This window comes from Pelodiscus sinensis, chromosome 1 (assembly GCF_049634645.1).
Source record: "Pelodiscus sinensis isolate JC-2024 chromosome 1, ASM4963464v1, whole genome shotgun sequence".
In the NCBI taxonomy this organism is placed as follows: Eukaryota; Metazoa; Chordata; order Testudines; family Trionychidae; genus Pelodiscus; species Pelodiscus sinensis.
In genome coordinates, this window is record NC_134711.1 from 94,101,331 (window position 1) to 94,119,109 (window position 17,779).

Here is a 17,779-nt window from a genome sequence, read left to right on the forward strand (position 1 = left end):
AACAACTTCTGGCTGCACCGTAGGGAAGATGCGGCGGCAGTGTCACTTTGGAGAGGGAGAGAGTCAGGCTGTAATTGAGTTGGTGCCTTTCAAACTTCTTGGTCAGGGTAAAAATGCTGTGGCACAAAGGCATTGTGGGGACAGTGCGGCAGACTGACAGGAGCTGGCAGAGCAATGGAGACTGGGGTCCTGGCTGTACTAGGAGGTGGTGTCGAAGGTCAGAATGAAGTGCATTAGCAGGGCTGTGGGGTAGCTCCTCCCAGATGTGAGTAACAGGGGGTGCTGTAGGCCAGGACTGAGGCGCATTGGCTGAACTGTCTGGGGCCCAGCACAGGAATGGCAAGGGGACTGCAGCTTAGGCCTGAGGGAGCAGGACGGGGGGGGGGGGGGGGAAGGGGGCAGTGAGGACACCAGGACTGGAACAAAACAGGGGACTGTGGGTTGCTGCTGTGATGCACTAGCAAAGCTGGGCGACTCAGAGAACAAACAGCTTTGTAACTAGAGACTGGGCCATCTTAGGAGTTCTCTTTCTAGCAGCCCCGTGTGGGTGGGTCAGAGTGAGCAGTGAAGCCTCTCTTCTGAATTTCATGTAGCTTCATGCCTGTTACATACTGTTCTTGATGGCTCCGCGGGCAGAGGGAACGGCTCCTTTGGAGCTCACCAGCAAACCTTCTGTGGGTTATTTATAGGATCCTAAGTTAACATGTCTGACATTCCCCGGATTTCTGACGGTCTCATCTGAGGGCTGCTCAGGGAGAGGGGACCTTGGACCTCCCATCCCCTTCCGTGGATCTGACATACTGTATATGAAAATGCCTGAGAGAACAACTCTCAGGAAGAGAAAGGGAGAATAAGAAAGGGCAATAGAAAAGGAATACAACAGAACAGAAGAATTTCAAAACTTCTTTGCAGCAGAAGAATGAGAACTGGTTTGAACCGGGGGTAAATGTGAAACCAGATGGCCCCTCTGATAAATTGCTCCCCAAGCTGGAACTGTGGGGCATAACAAATGAAGTCTTTGGCAGTTGACATTAGCTGGGCTGCTCCTCTAAATCCCTCCACCACAGACCTTCCTCTGGGAGTGTCTCGTGACCTGGCTTTTATCCCATCAGCCCTTGCTCCCTCTCTGGCTAGGAGATTGGACTGGACAGGGTGTGTGCCGGGGGGTGTTTTTGGAGACTCATACACAGCAGACTCCGGGGTTGCAGCAAGTACACACACACAGGTTAGTGGGGCCAGCTCTCTTACCCTTCCTCCGTCTCGTTAATGATGTCACAAATCTCCATGTTGAGAGCCCAGTTCTCACTCTGCAGGGATCCATCGGTAGCTTTCTCTGGGGAAAAGAAGAAACAGGACAAGGCTAAGAAAGGCCTTGGTTTGCCTCCAACTGTTGTTCAGTGATCACCTGTGAGGAGTGTGGTCACCGAGGAGAGAAAGGCTCAGGCTGCTCTCAGATGGGGATGGAAACTTCCAAAACAAGGCCCCTCCAGAATCTTAACTGAAAGGAATGTGGCCAGAATATCCCTGTAAAGCCCCAACCCAGCCTGGTGAGAGGAGACTGCTGCCCAGTTGACAGTACTATTGCAAACAGCTCTGCTGGCTGACAAGATTTTTGCTCCAGCAGTGTTGCCCACCCACTTTGTTCATTACCTGGTGAGCTTCACACTACGCAGTATGGTGGGTGAGGACTTAGGGAAGAGGCCCAGTGGGGAAAGGGTGGCAAGCTAACTCCAAAATACAATGACACTACGGTGAAAAATGCTTGTTCCTTTTGCAGCTGCTGCACAGCCAGCACCCCCAAGCTGGGTCAGATCCTTCTCTCAATTACTCCGGTTTAACTCTTGATTTACACCACTCTGAGACAGAGCCCAAACATGCCCCTTGTTTTTATGTAAGCCCTGCAAAAACCAAAAAGCTGCTTAGTTTTTAAGTTTATTTTCCTATGAGGCCAAAACATCTGGTCTTTAGAAAGAGGGGAGCATGAAGGGAAGTGGGGTCCAACACCAAGTCGGGGCAATTTCAGTCCCATTCAGTGTCCCCTTTAATGCGGAGTTCCTGAAATTGCCAGGCTGTTATTCATGGTTGAGTCCTGAGCAACAAGCTGCTATTACTCAGAGTTACCAGTGCCTCCACCCTGTAATAGTCAAGCCTCAGTCCCACCCCGCACCCACAGACAAGAGGACGGGATAGGCTAGGAACACGGCCAGCCTACAGAGGGAAAACAAGCACTAACCAGGCAGACATGGCAGCTGGGATTCTATATATAGTGAAATGGTGGTGGCGCAGGGCGGGGGGGGGGGGGGGAAGGTTTCAAGGGCTGAGTAAACACAATACAACTGACCTGCATGCAACACACACAGACCTGCTAGGGACCAGAAAGGGCCCTCCTCAACCTTCCCATCTTCTAAAATGCTCACTGATCAATCGGGGCCAGAGTTTCAGACGAGCTCAGGGCCATAGTTCTAAGAGCTCAGGAGCTACAAGCTGAGCCTGATTTTTCCAAGAGAGCTGGGCCTCATTTAGGCACCTCATTAAAGGCCAGATTTTCAAAAGTGCTGAGTCCTTGGCATTCTGAGCTCTCATGAATATCACGTGGGTTCCCCTCACCCTCCATGTCCGAAACAGCCCTCTTGGCAGATTGGTTCTCTCTCCCCATTTCGGGCCCAACCTTTCTACGAGCACAGCAACAGCTAAGGATCTCGGCAAACACTCTAACGGCTTATACAACACCTCTCCCTGCTGGTGTTGCAAAGGGGCAGGTTCAAGACAGAGAGGGTAGGATTAGAGAAGGTCTTTGCTCCAGAGGGTTACCTGAAGTTACTTCCAGATCAAATAAAATAAAAATAAATAATAATAATAAATATCCCTGCATTTCTGGACATGATGCCACTGATCCTGCAGTGGGCACAGACTCTGTAATGCAGCCCATGACTACCTACATTGTATAAATAGTGTACTACTTCATTGTGTATCTCAAAGAGATAACAAATCTCGCCAGGCCCATCATATTCCGAACAGGAGGACAGCTGCAATCTGCTCCATTTAATGCAGCTCTTAAGCACTTAGCAACATATGCCTTTCGACTGAGCAAAATGTGGGGAGACCCAGATTAATCATCCCGGCACTCAGAACAAGAAGGGGGTAGGCCAAACCAGGCGTTGTAGGAAAATACCAGTGTAGCTTTACATGTCTTAAAAGATCAGGTAAATCTGGTTCCTCCTGCCCCACTACTATAACCTGAAGGCTCCAGGTAAGACAGGTGACTCTTTGCTACTTCAAGAATTAATTTTTTAAAAGGCTGGTCTTCAAATCTCCAGTTCTCCAGTGGGTACATCGTGCCCATTATAAACTTCAGCACAAAATCCAAGATGGCTACATACTCTGTCCCACTGTTACCTGTCCACCTGCACTGAAGGGCACAAGCAAGTAACACCACGTTAGCTCTATTGAAAAGGGTGTGTACCTCAGCACCCCATTCTCCCCCCTCACCAAAAAAAGCAATCACACGTAGACGGAAAAAAGGAGCCACCTCACTTGTGCATAGGGGAGAGGCAGCAGTGGATGCGGCTGGTGCACAATGGCAGAGAAACTGGAGAGTGGGGGTGAAGGGAAAGCTGATCACAACCATCGGTGGCTTCCCTTCAATGCAAGAGTCTCTCGACCCCACGGCCCCAACCCACAGACTCCGCAGGCTCCCTCCCCCTCACCTTCCTTGGCTTGATTTCACATGGTGAGCTATATCACCCCCTGCAGAGATCGTTTTAAGGTCTGGGAAGGTGTTTACTTTTCAGAAAGGAATGCAAACAAGCGGCACACATTCCTCTGGCTGGCTCCTCACCTACAAGGAGAGGATTCCGAAAAGGTTACCTATATGTACACAAAAGGCCAGAATAGAGAGCCCCATTGGTTACTGACTCAGCCATCCTGACTGAGTGTGACCAACCACAGGTGGTGCACCTGCTAAAAATGCAGCTCACCCACAGAAATCAGAGACGAGCGCAATATTTGAATGCAGGGAAAGATAAGAGCATGATTGTGAACTAGGGCCAAGGACAAAGCAGCAGAAACAATCCTATACAGTGCAAGGGCTGGAATAGCTGATCTAACAGGCCTTTTCTGTCTCTAACTACTATTATCCTGAAGCTTTGGGGGGGTAGCCGAGTTAGTCTGTACAGGATAAACTTAAAAAACAACAAATAGTCTGGTAGCACTTTATAGGCTAATGAAACATGTAGATGGTATCATGAGTGTTCGTGAGTCCAGTCCACTTCTTCAGTCTGGTCATCAGAAGAAGTGGGCTGTGCCCCACAAAAGCTCATGATACCATCTACATGTTTTTGTTAGTCTATAAAGTGCTACCAGACTATTTGTTGTTTTTTAAGTTTATTCTATTATCCCATGATGGAGCATTTAAAAAACATCCGTTTTCAGTGTTTTTTAAATGATCCATCATGGGATAATAGAATAAAACATCCAAGCTGCTTCTTGAGATAGCTGAAGTTAATTCCCTTCTCATCTTTCTGTGCGACTCCCATGCAATAATGGACTGTCTGAGCTCAATAAGAGATGAAAGAGCTTTCTCCAAGACAGGAAATCCAGGCCTTTAGTGCTTTGTTGGAGCTTTGAGGGGAAAACAAAGTCTGTTTAGTGATTGCATGAAGGATCAGAAGGACGGACCCTGTTTCATGAGTTGTAATTAGCCCTCGAGCTGTCTGTCTGCCCCTCACGAAATTTGACTCTTGTCAGCCTGAGTACTACGGGGAGCAGGAGGCACAAGAGCCTGAATCTGATAGGCAAGTCAACATTCCAAATCGCAGGGGTCATCAGAGAATGCACGATGGCATTCCGAAGGGCCGGCATCTGATTGGCTATAGCACATTCCAAGTTGACAGTGTGTCTGCCCCACAGAAACTTGAGAGCCATTTTATTCTGGCAGTAAATCTAGCTCTAGAAGGTGGTGATGCTCTAACTCACGGGTGGGGAACCTAAGGCCCGGGGGCTGGATGAGGCCCCCAGCTTGCCTGGATCTGGCCCCCGAGGCTTGGGGCTCTGCCCCCCAGCATTGGGGAGCGTGTGCTGATACTCCATCACTCCATCCTACTGTTTCCCCATGGGGCTGGAGCACACAAAATCTACTAATCTGCCCCCCACACTAGCCAGGCTCCGGTGTGCAGTGTGACGGTTTGTTGGGGTTTTTTGCTTTTCACTTGTGTGTGGCTTCCAACTGATTTTTCTGTGGGTCAGTGGCCCACCCCTCCTCTAACTACAGGTTGAACTTCTCTGGTCTGGAAACCCATGGTCTGGAGAGCACCTGGACTAGAGAGCACCGGTGGCTGGGATTCTGTTGGCTGTGAGCAGGACGAGGGTCCAACAGCCACAAGTAGAGCCAGGCGACTGGCAGCTGTGGTCAGGGCTGGCAGCAGAGCCCAGACAGCCAGTGGCCAGGAGGGGAGTTGGACGAGCAGCCAGGCCAGCAGCAGAGCTGGGTGGGGGTGCAGAGCCCACAGAGGAGCCGGCAGGGTCTGCTGACAGACCCCGGGAGAACCTAGAGTCCATCAGCAGAGGGGCCAGAACTGACCTCCCCTGGTCTGGCGCAAACTCACTCAGGGCAGATCAGGTCCTGAGAGCGCTGGTCCATGGAGGTCCAACCACTACTGACTCATGTGGACCTATATTGCTCTATGGTCTGGTCAGATTAATTCAGGCTGCTAGGAATTCAGGCATGCTTCAAGCCCCCCCAAAAGTACTCTTTATCCTCAAACAGCAACTTCAGTGCCAAGGCATATATTAACAAAGAACAGAATCTCACTCTCTTTTTGCCTGTTATTTAAAGCCATCCTGCTTATTGTGGCTAAGTTATCAACGCTAATAGTGTGCTAAAACAGGAGTCAATTGCAGACCTGGCACAAGTGGGACAGTGGAAGTGCACCTGCTCATTCTGAGAATGAATTTGACATAGGGACTTGATTAATTTGCCAGTCTCTCTCTTCTTCCTTCCCAAATCTGCTGGGTAGGGAGACCATGGTGCTGGAGTTGTGATCTCAAACAATCACTCCTGTGGCAGCAAGCTGTCAAATGGCAAACAAGTCAGAGTACAGGGGAAGCTAAAGATAGATGAGATTAATCAGCCTCCGTGACCTCTGCCTCCATCTCTCTCAAGAACTGACGCACCTCTCACAAGTCAGTCAGCATCCAAGAACTCCTCTCCTCATCTATATTCTAAAAGGCTCCTGTAATGGGGCATCTGCCATGCACTGACCCTTTAAAAGTTAAAGCCCAGCCCTGGGAGAAGGCTGGAGCAGTGGAGCCAGCAGCTGTGGCCAGTATTAGCCAATTAGGGCCCAGCTGAGGGCTGTACAAAGAAAGGCTCCTGGACGGGTATAGACAGACACACTCTTGCTCTGGCTGGGGAGTAGGAGGGACCTGGCTGTCAGGGAAGCCAAAGGCTTCTAGAGACAAGGCTTGAGAATAGTAGGGCTGTGGTTAGAGCAAGGCTGGGGAAAGGCAGGCAGAGCTGGAGAAGCTCTGGCCAGGCAAACTGCTAGGCTGCAGGGCCTGAAGCGAGGTCTCAGGGTACTATGGCTGCAGGGAGGCAGCGGCAGCAAGTCCACACCCCCTTACCAATGCTGAGTGGCCATTTCAGACTGCAGTTTGCCCCTGGGGTAAGGGGTTGGATGAAGACTGGTAGTGGGTCACTGAGGCATATGGGGTGGGGGTTCCCAGTGGGGGAGGACCCGAGTGTAGAGATATTGAGGAAACACCAGCCAGAAGGGGGTGCTCCAGCATCAAAAAGCTGATTCCCTGAGCGATCAGTAGGAGGTACCTGTGGTGGTGAGCTATGCCTGTTACAGCTCCCCAGTAACAAGTCACAGTCTACGATCCCCTCCTTCAACATTCCCAGTACTGCTTGGCTCAGCCTAGTTTTATATAGTTCTGCAAAGAGCTGTGCACTCACAGCTCCCACTGGCTTCAAGATGAATGGAGGGTGCTCAGCATTTCATGGGATGCAGCAGCAGGTGACATTGGAGACAATGCACCCTCCATCCATGTTTGCTCTGGCTTCCTGTCCAACTCAGAATCCTGTACAAAATCTCCCTAGCAAGACTTGTGCTCTCCCCGCCTATGAAGAATTCTGTGGGAAGAAGAACAACCTCAGCAAGGGCTCCACAATTCCAACTTCATCTACATTCTTTCCTTTAGAGACAGAGGAAGGTGTGTGACCACATCCAAGCTAAGGATCCATAGCAAAGTGTTGCTCCAAGTCAGTGGGCAGCTGAGCCTCTCTGCTTCTTCCCATGCTTCCCTAAGCTGTACTGCAATGGCTCCTCAGGTAATGCCTGCTCTTTGTTGGGCCCTTCTATGGGGTTTGGGCCCAGAAGAGCTGTTAACACTTACTTGAGCAGTATTAGCTTTTGGGTACCTGTGTGGTTCTGAGAAGGGATGTAATAGTATAGCCGATTAACCAATAAGCAAAAGCTTATGGGTTAATGCTACAGATTACACGCATTCCCCTCCCCCCACTGTTGCCAGTAAATTTTTTATCAAGCTGGCCAGCAGCCCAGCTCAGTCCCGGTTTGCACTGGGTGCAGGACCTACCACCGTGTGGCTCTGCATCTAAAGTGTATTAGGAGCCAGGCGGGCAGGCGGCCTGGCTCAGTTCTGGCTTGCGCCGGGTCCAGGAGCTCAGACGCCCCTGCTACCCCACGCTGCTGCCTCTGTATCAGAGGCAGCAGCGCAGGATGGAAGGCAGCCGGTCTGTGAGGGGAGCTGGTTTTTAAACATGCTCCCCTTGCAGAGCAACTCCTGCCTGGCACCCTGCGCTGTTGCCTCTGATAGAGGCACAGAAGTGTGGGGAGGCAAAGAGCTCCCCTGGTGTGGGGCAGGAGAGCACTGGCTGTTAGCCCCAGCCCAGGGACTATAGATTAGTCGACTAGCCGATAGGAATTCATGAGGTTAGTCGACTATTCAATTAACTGATATTTAACATCCCTAGTTATGAGTAGGGATATAAAGGACTGGTCAACTATCTGATAAGCAAATGCTTATTGGATAGTCGACAGGATAGTTGACTAATTGTCCCCCCTCCCCTCCCCTCCCTGCTTGCTGCCTCTGTCAGATAGAGGCAGCAAGGGGGGAAGAAGAAGGAGTATTTCAAAGTGGCAGCGTTGCTTGAAGCCTGGGGTCAGACCCAGGGCTCCACGTGGTGCTGCCGCTTTGAAAAGCTGCGTGCAGCCGGGGGCCAGATGTGGTGTTCCTGGGCTGCACATGGCGACTTGGGACTCCCACGCTGACTCCTGGCTCTGTGCAGTGCTGCTGCTTTGAAATGCTGAAGGTAGCCTGGGATAGAGAGTACGCTTATTAAGTTTGCAGATGATACCAAACTGGGTGGGGTTGCGACTTCTTTGGAGGATAGGGACATAATTCAAAATGACCTTAGCAAGTTAGAGAAATGGTCAGAGGTAAACAGGATGAGGTTTACTAAAGAGAAATGCAAAGTGCTCCACTTAGGAAGGAACAATCAGTTCCATACATACAAGATGGGAAGCGACTGTCTAGGAAGGAGCATGGCGGAAAGGGATCTAGGGGTCATAGTGGACCACAAGTTGAATATGAGCCAACAGTGTGATGCTGTTGCAAAAAAAGCAAATATGATTCTAGGTTGTATCAACAGGTGTGTTGTAAGCAAAACTCGTGAAGTCATTCTGCCGCTCTACTCTGCACTAGTTAGGCCTCAGCTGGAGTACTGTGTCCAGTTCTGGGCGCCACATTTCAAGAAAGATGTGGAGAAATTGGAAAGGGTACAGAGAAGAGCGACAAGAATGATTAAAGGTTTAGAGAACATGACCTACGAAGCCAGGCTTCATGAACTGGGCTTGTTTAGTTTGGAAAAAAGAAGATTAAGGGGGGACATGATAGCGGTTTTCAAATATCTAAAAGGGTGTCACAAGGAAGAAGGAGAAAATTTGTTCCTCTTGGTTTCTGAGGACAGGACAAGGAGTAATGGGCTTAAAGTGCAGCAGAGGAGATTTAGATTGGACATTAGGAAAAAATTTCTAACTGTCAGGGTGGTCAAATATTGGAATAAATTGCCAAGGGAGGTGGTGGAATCTCCCTCTCTGGAGATATTTAAGAACAGGTTAGATAGACATCTGTCAGGGATGGTGTAGACGGAGCTTGGTCCTGCCTTGAGGGTGGGGGGCTGGACTCGATGACCTCTCGAGGTCCCTTCCAGTCCTATTATTCTATGATTCTATGATCAGGCTCCTCGCAGTATTTCAAAGCGGCAGTGCCACACGGAGCCCGGGGTCAGTAGGGGAGTCCCCAGCTGATCCTGGGCTCCACGTGGCGCTTTTGTCTTTGAAGTGTAGCAACAGCCCTAGGGCTGTTGCTACACTTCAAAGGGCAGAGGTGCCCTATCGACTAATCGAATAGTTGATGCAAAATGCATCGACTATTTGATTAATTACCCGATACTTAACATCCTTAGTTCTGATGAGGGCATGCTTAAGAGAATGGCTGCTCTCCAATTCTTTACTCCCTCAATTCTTGAACCTGCAAGAAGTCTCAAACACATGGAGCTGGGACAGAGGGACTGCTCAGAGGTGGTGTGGGGGATGATGCAATGGCTTCACTTTTCTCCTTTCATTGCTTGGAGGGGGTGAGTGTTTCTGCTGCGTTTTATTCTACTGATCTCTGTATGCCACAGAAGAGGGCTCCAAACCTCCCTGACTTTTGCTACCCTCTCCCCTCCAAAATTAGCTCTTCCTAATTTCTCATCTTCCTTAACTACCACACTCTTCTATGCCTTTGCACAGGAAGTGCCAGACCTCTCTCCCCAGGCTGGCTCTATTCTCTGGTACAACCAACCTCTATTCTGCATCGTGCTGCAATTTTCTCTAAACTCCAAGGCTGTGTCTAGACTGGCAAGTTTTTCCGCAAAAGCAGTTGCTTTTGCAGAAAAACTTTCCAGCTGTCTACACTGGCCGCCTGTATTTCCGCAAGAACACTGATGATCTCATGTAAGATTGTCAGTGTTCTTGCAGAAATACTATGCTGCTCCCGTTCGGGCAAAAGCCCTCTTGCGCAAATGCTTTTGTGCAAGAGGGCCAGTATAGACAACGCGGTATTGTTTTGCGCAAAAAAGCCCCGTTGGCGAAAATGGCGATAGGGGCTTTCTTGCGCAAAACCGCTTGTAGATTGGCACGGACGCTTTTCCGCAAAAAGTGCTTTTGCGGAAAAGCGTCTGTGCCAATCTAGACGCTCTTTTCCGCAAATGCTTTTAATGGAAAACTTTTCCATTAAAAGCATTTGCAGAAAATCATGCCAGTCTAGAGGTAGCCCATGTGTCAGGGTCTGGGAGCATGAGGTATTCTATGGGCGGTTCCCTGCCCTTTTTGATAGTGTAACAAGGCCCCAGAGACCCTTGGAGAGCTGTTATGTTCTTTTCCTCTCAGGGAGTTTCTTATAGCTCTTAGCAAGGGAACACGGAAAGCCTCACATGCAGCAAATCCACAAACTGTGCAGATGGAGAATTTTTCTATGAATTGGTCAAAACCTCCTATTTTGACAGGAAGTTCCTGGCCCTCTAGTTTGGGAGGGGCTTTCAACATTCTCTTAAATCTCCATACGCCAGGTGTCCCTAATCTGGGAACACCAGTGTACAGAGGGAGAAGCATTTCTACACTGATGGGGGAAAGGGCAGCATGATAAGCCTCTTCCCTTGAGACTTTTCCCTACCACTCCTATAGCATCAGGGGCGGAGTCGGCGAGCAGCGGGGAGCATGGAGCCACCTGGCCCCAGGCGTGGGTGGCAGGTACTCACCCAACTCCCACTCCGTCATGAACAGTCCCCACAGTGCTCTCCCTGGCCGAGCAAAATCTTTAACACAGCATACCCAGTTTTCAGGGTTGCTGCATTAAAGAGGTTCAAATGTAAAACAACATGATAGAGCCTGGTCCTGGGGTTAAATTGGAGGACTGGGACTCAGGAGCTGGAGAAACCATTCTTGGCCTTCAACTGACTTACTGAGAGATTACTGGGAAAGTCGCTGAGATGATCAGTGCTCAGTTCCCCCAAAATGAAAAATAAAGGGGATATATTACTTTCCTACCTCACAGGGAACTTAAAACATCAATATCTGTAAAGTACAGAAATCCTCACACGGAAGGCACCACACAAATATTTTTATTATTGCATTCAGGGTCTTTCATTGTAAAGTGTTTTACAGGCTTTACAAAACAGAGTTACTTTTGTTCCCCTAGTCATTTAAGCTGTTGCACTATTATCCTTCTGAGTCTGCCACCAGCCTGAAATAGCAGCACTATCCTGGCCTAGTGCTCAGGATTCATGGGCTCAAGCCTCAGCTTAGCCATTGTTCTGTTGCTCTCTTGGGTCTCAGGTTTACTTGTCTGTACAGTAGGGATAATAGTGTTTACTCAGGACACAGGGGCATTGTGAGGCAGTGCTGGGTTTCTATTTACAGCTGCCAGGTATTTCCCCACCGTTGTAAAACCATGACCCCCTTCTCACCGGCCTCTTCAGCACTGGTTATAACATTCTCACCCCTTTGAGCTTTCCTAACCCCTTTCCATCTGGGGCTTTTCTCCCCGCCACATCTCAAGTACTGCAGACACGAGGCTCTCCTTTCCCATGTCCCCCTCTGTACACCAACAGCCCTAGATACTCGGGCCTCCTCCTTTTGCTGTTGGCTTGTTGCTTGGAACCCTCCTCCCCCACGCCCAGGTATAATAGAAACAGAATCCCAGGGGAAGTGTCTTATAAACTGGTTGCCATTAGGGATGTTAAGAAGCGTATAATTCATTAACCACGTAGTCAACAAAAATGTTATTGATTACACAGTCAATCAGCAAGGGTTAGCACGGCAAGCACTCAGTCCCGGCTTGTGCTGGGTCCTGGGAGTTACCCTCACTGCGGCTCTGCTGTTAAAGTCTTTTAGGAGTCGGGTGGGCAGGCATCCTGGCTCATGCTGGATCCTGAGAGCTACCCCAAGAGCGGCAAACCCAGAAAACAGGGTATGTTGGATTAAAGATTTTGCTGGGCCACAGCGGGCACTGTGGGATCTGTGCATGACGGAGTGGAAGCTGGGCGAGTACCAAATGAAATTAATAGGCAGCAGGTTTAAAACAAACAAAAGGACTTTTTTCTTCACTCAGTGCATAGTCAGCATGTGCAACTCCTTGCCAGAGGATGTGGTGAAGGCTAGAACTTCATCAGGGTTCAAAAAAGAGCTAGATAGATTCATGGAGGTTAGGTCCATCAATGGCTATTAGCCAGGATGGGTAGGAATGGTATCCCTAGCCTCTGTTTCTCTGGAGGTGGGTGACAGGGGAGGATCACATGAAGATTACCTGTTGTGATCCCTCCTTCTGGGGCATCTGGTATTGGCCACTGTCGGCAGACAGGATACTGGGCTAGATGGACCTTTGGTCTGACTCAGTATGGCCATTCTTATGTTCACTGTGGCTGTGCAGTAAAAATCTTTTAGAAGCCAGGCAGGCTTACGTCAGGTTCCAGGAGCTATCCTGCTGTGACTCTGCAATAAAAGTATTTTAGGAGCTGGGCGGCCTATTCATCCAGCTCCTAAAAGATATGCACTGCAGAGCTGCAGCGGGGGTAGCTCCTGGACCTGGCACCAGCAGGGATTGAACCAGGCTGCCGGCTAGCTGTCTAAAAATTTACTGGTGGGGGTAGGGGAAGAAAGGGAAATGTGTGTAATTGAGAGCATCAGTGCTTTTTTTGTGAGCACTCACCACTTTCCTCCAGCACAGCCCCCTGCCGGCCCTGGGAGCACTTGTGCTGCGCTGGATGGAAGCCCACTCAGGACATGCAGCAATTAAAGGGCGGGTTTTTTTTTTTTGCTCAACAAAACCATCTGGCAACCCTAGTACCAGCATCATTTTTTTTTAACAAAAAAAGCACTGGATAGCATTAACCAATATGCCTTTGCTTATCGGTTAATAGTTTAATCGACTACACTATTACATCCCTAGTTGCCATCCCAAACAAGACAGGAAGTAGGGAAAGAAGTGAAAGCTGACAGCATCTAAGGGAGGGCAAGTCAAACCTGACTAAATGTAACATGCAGAATCCACTCACTTCAGGAATCAAGGGACACTTGTTCTAGGGGGATCCAGAAGAACGTTCTCCAGATAATAAATGACAACATGTGCGGTTACTGTCTGTTACAGATCACATGGTACTTTCCACCATAGTAGGAACAATCACCCCCCCCACATTGTACCACATACCATGGACCAGGCTGCTGGCCCCTACTCCAGAGCATGACACACTTTGACACTGTTCTATTTAGATAGTTTGCATAATGCTTTGAGCTTTTTGGAATGAATGACACCACACATAAACATGGGGCCAGCTTTTCAAGATGAAAAAAAATCAAGGCACCCTATTTTAGTGCTCGACATTAGCTAGCAACATGGGTGTGTGCATGTGTAAAGTCACTCCATTGCTTGTTCTCTCATCCTCTCTTCAGGAAGAGAAGTCTGTGCATGTGACAGATATTAGTCACATTGTTCAATACACAACTGGAAGACATTCAGCTACCACACTGCTGAGTGCACTATAAGAATTCAAATAAAATAAAATATCAGGGGGAAACCCATTGGACAATTTTGATGGGGGTCATAGAGAAGGGTTTTCAGAAGGGTTTTGCCTCTTCTCTTCAGCTAAGCAAACTCCCGCACCCTCTTCTCCAATGACAACCTGTAGTCCCAGCTGTGTGTGAGAGCAAGGGATAATTAGGGTGGAATGAATTAAAAGGCCCCAAGGTGAGAAGAATGTAGGTCTCTGACATAATAGAGACTTCGGTGGTGGCAGCCCCAGAGATTCTTGAGTTGAATTTGTGCTTAAATAGTCTGTCATTAATATCACAGTTTCAATTAGTGAGTGACTTCGTCAGGCTGTCAAAGAAAGTCTGCAGAAGATTACAGTCTGAGACGCAACATTGTGGAACTGATAGGTAAACAAGCAAAGGACCAGAAACCAAGGACAGACTTACTCCCCCGCCCAGAGATACAAGGTTTCCCTGAAAAAGTAAAAAATATTACACCATACAAGCAGATAAAGTCTTTATAAAAATCATTCTACATTAAAACTTTGTTAAATACTTTTAAAAACGTATTTTTCCCTTCCAGCTTTGTTTCTCCAGTCCTTCTTTGTACTTTCTCTCAATTTTCCAATTTCTTGTTGTTTTAGTTTATTGTATATTAGTTTCCTCCCTTTCTTTAGTTAAACTCAACCAAAAGACTAAGAAGAATGCTGTTCTTTCTAGATTTGCAAGGTCTTATACTGGATCAGATCCTATTTATCTGGAAGTTCTTAGATGCATTTATGCCTTTGATATCTTGCCTTCCTAAAAACTTGATAGGGCAGGGAATAATTCATCTATTCATAAAGCACTGGGGTAAAACCATGGTGCTATAGAAAAGGCCCCAATCTTTCAAAAACTCTGGCTAATAATTAATTCAATTAGTGGAAATCAATATATTGCTGAAACATAACGGCTGTGTCTAGACTGGAAAGATTTTCCACAAAAGCAGCTGCTTTTGCGGAAAAACTTGCCAGCTGTCTACACTGGCCGCTTGAATTTCCACAAGAACACTGATGATCTCATGTAAGATTGTCAGTGTTCTTGCGGAAATGCTATGCTGCTCCCGTTCAGGCAAAAGCCCTCTTGCGCAAATGGCGATTGGGGCTTTCTTGCAAAAAAGTGCTTTTGCGGAAAAGCATCCGTGCCAATCTAGACGCTCTTTTCCGCAAATGCTTTTAACAGAAAAACTTTTCTGTTAAAAGCATTTGCGGAAAATCATTCCAGTCTAGACGTAGCCAACATGTTTACACTGAATAAGCCCATTCTTCAGATGAGGAAGATGCCCTAATTAAAAGAGTTCAGTTAAACAGATTAGAAAATGCAAACAAAACCTCCCTGTTAAAAATTCCAGATTTTTGCCAAAGCTTTCCATGGATTTCTAACAATGCTGATCACGGGTCTTGGGGCCGGGGAGAGAGGGAGGGAGAAGACTAACTCCACAAGGAGATGGAGGGTGCAAGGAGCTCAGTAAGAATTAGCCTGAACAGTGAGGCCAGGTACATGTGGTTATTAGTGTCATAAACTTAGCGAAGCATGTACAACCCTTGCCCTGAAGAGCTAACTGTGAAGCCAGAATAAGTACGTGTTCTTCCCCTCCAAACTAGCAGGGACACCACCCAGGTCATTGCACTGATGGGGATGGGTGGCTCCAAGGGCAGGGAGCAGATTACAGTTCCCCTGGTACCTGCTCTCCTCCCTACAACTGACACCCACAGGCTGTTCCCCAAGAACCCTTCTGCTGCTGCTACAGCCACCTCTACTTGACGTGGGAGCACAGGCAACACTCAGTTAGTTGCCTGTAGTCCCTGCTAGGGTGCCCATTGTAGTTGGACATATTCCTGGAGGTTCCATCACATGACAAGTAACATCTGTGACTGCACAGTACTAGGCTTCAGCTGCTGCAGACTCTCGGGCGCTCCGGGGGAGCTGGCAACCCTAGTCCGGGTTGTTATTGTAGGGTCGCCAGGGTCAGGGGGAGGCCTCGCGGTGCTGTGACGCGGCACATCCATCCGCAGCCCCCGCCGCCTCGCACAGGGCTCGGCTCTGGCCACCGGGCCCCTTTAAATAAGAAAACTTCCGAGACCCCCGTGCACGGGGATTGGCTGGCCCCATGGCCCCCCCGTGGCCCGCCTTCCCGCCTGCCCCCATTAGCCGCCGGCGCTCGTCAGTCAAATCAGTCTCGCCTCTCTATTGGCCGGAACTGTGTCAATCCTGCGAGGAGGCTGTGGGACCCGCCCAGCCGCGCGCGCCTACCCAGCTGCTGTCGCTGCTGCTCCCCAGAGGAGGGGGCTGACTTGGCGGGGGGAGGGGGCGAAGGGGGCAGAGGGACTCACCGATGCGCTGCCCCACAGGGGAGCTGAAGGGGTTGCCCAGGAGAAAGTCCATCGCCGCCGCCGCACGGCCCGGTATCAGCTGACACGGGCGCCCGTCACGTGACCCCCCCTCGGGCTCGGGACGGGGTGTGCCTGGCCGCCCCGCCTACGCGTGACGAAAGCAGGCGGCGTTCTGTCCTTCCAGGGCGTGCCCGGCGGAGAGCGCCGGTCTGCGGGAGGCGCGGAGGGAGGGGCGGGCCCGTAGCACAAGCGGACACTGTGACGTCACAAAGCTAGGCTCGTGACCTCACACTATGTCGTCACTGCAGAGGCAAATATGCTACAGGCTTACCAGGGGACTGTGAAATAAGCTCTTTACTCCTCGTCCCCTACCTACCCCCCCCCCCCCATCGACCTGGCCGCTCCTACCTGAGTTTTATCTGCTCCTACACGTGACCCTCCATCCCCCCCTTTTCCCTCACCCACAAAGACCTCATGGCCCTGTTCTCCCCCACCTCAAGGAGTAGATTAGGCATCATCTGACCCCACCTCCATGCTACATGTGGATTAGAGCACAGCAGAACTCTCCTACACAAGGGATATTCTTCCTCTCACCTGTTTTAGACTAGTAATAGAGATGTAGCCCTGCTAGTCTGCTGCAGGTGAAACAAAAAACAGGACTATGTAGCACTTTAAAGACTAACAAGATGGTTTATTAGGTGATGAGCTTTTGTGGGCCAGTCCCACTTCCTCAGATTTGATCTAATAAAGCATCTTGTTAGTCTATAAAGTGCTACGTAGTCCTGTTTTAGACTGTGGGTCTAAAGGCTTTCATTTTCCTGGTGAAGGCATAATATGGGGCAATAATGAACCCGGGGTCACCTCATCACATTACAATGCCCCCAAATAATTCAAGATCCAGTAAAAGACAAATAATTAGGTTTATTCAGTATAGAAAAGGGAAGACAAAGCGGGGACATGATAGCCGTTTTCAAGTATCTAAAAGGGTATTACAAGAAGGGAGAAAAATTATTCTCCTTAACCTTTGATTATAGGACAAGAAACTTAAATTGCAGCAAGGTTTAGGATGGACATTAGGAAAAACTTCCTGTCAGGATGAATAAGCACTTCCCCCAGTGCTGGTGCTGCCTCTGTGGGAGGCAGCTCTGAGGGAACCAGCACCAGTTCCCACCTCTCCTCACATTACCTCTGATACAGAGCAGCAAACTGGGGTTGTGCATGTAGTCATTTGGAGTAACCGGTAAATGCAGGCTTATCAGTTAATCATGTAAAAAAATGATAAACTAACATCTTATGTGACAGTAGGAGGAAAGGACAACCACCTGCAGCATGTATGTTTCTGCCTATATATGTTAAATAGCTCTCAAAGTAGAACATAAGGCAGTGGTTTTCGTGGAATCGTGAAATGTGTTTTGGTAGGTGGTTAAGTATTTTAAAATTTCTCTCTTGTCAACTTGTGTTGAAATATAAGGAGGGTTAGTGAAGTGTCATATTCTGCAATATCAAGGGTTGACAGGTTGACAAACTATCACAAGTTTTGAGGCTGAAACTGACCCATGAGTTTCTCAACTGAAAACAGAATTTTTAAAGACTATGACAATATGTACTATTCCTGTTTTTTCTGTAACAGGCAGTTTTACCATACTGATCCTGAACCACCAGTACTATTTTGCTTGCAACACAAATCCAGTTGCAGGGAGGATCCCAGGGGCAGAAATATGGCTCAACATTGGGACATTTGCAATGCTAGATGACAGCTCTCAGGCATGTCTCTCACTGATGCTGCTAAGAAATATGGAATAGGCCTCTAAATAATTA

The 17,779-nt window shown here is 48.8% G+C and overlaps 1 protein-coding gene across 2 annotated transcripts in view; it reads right to left on the minus strand.

Annotated features, from left to right (window-relative positions):
* TOM1 (target of myb1 membrane trafficking protein) overlaps nucleotides 1-16,170 on the minus strand; it is a 35,126-nt gene extending 18,956 nt beyond the window's left edge. The window contains exons 1-2 of one of the 2 annotated variants that reach the window (XM_075938063.1): nucleotides 15,962-16,170; nucleotides 1,249-1,333 (exon numbers count right to left, since the gene is read on the minus strand). In XM_075938063.1, the coding sequence (XP_075794178.1) occupies nucleotides 1,249-1,333; nucleotides 15,962-16,013 (137 nt within the window). In that variant the 5' untranslated portion in view covers nucleotides 16,014-16,170. The remainder of the gene's footprint in view (nucleotides 1-1,248; nucleotides 1,334-15,961) is intronic. The other variant, XM_006137963.4, reaches the window with a different exon arrangement.
* Nucleotides 16,171-17,779: the final 1,609 nt, after the last annotated feature.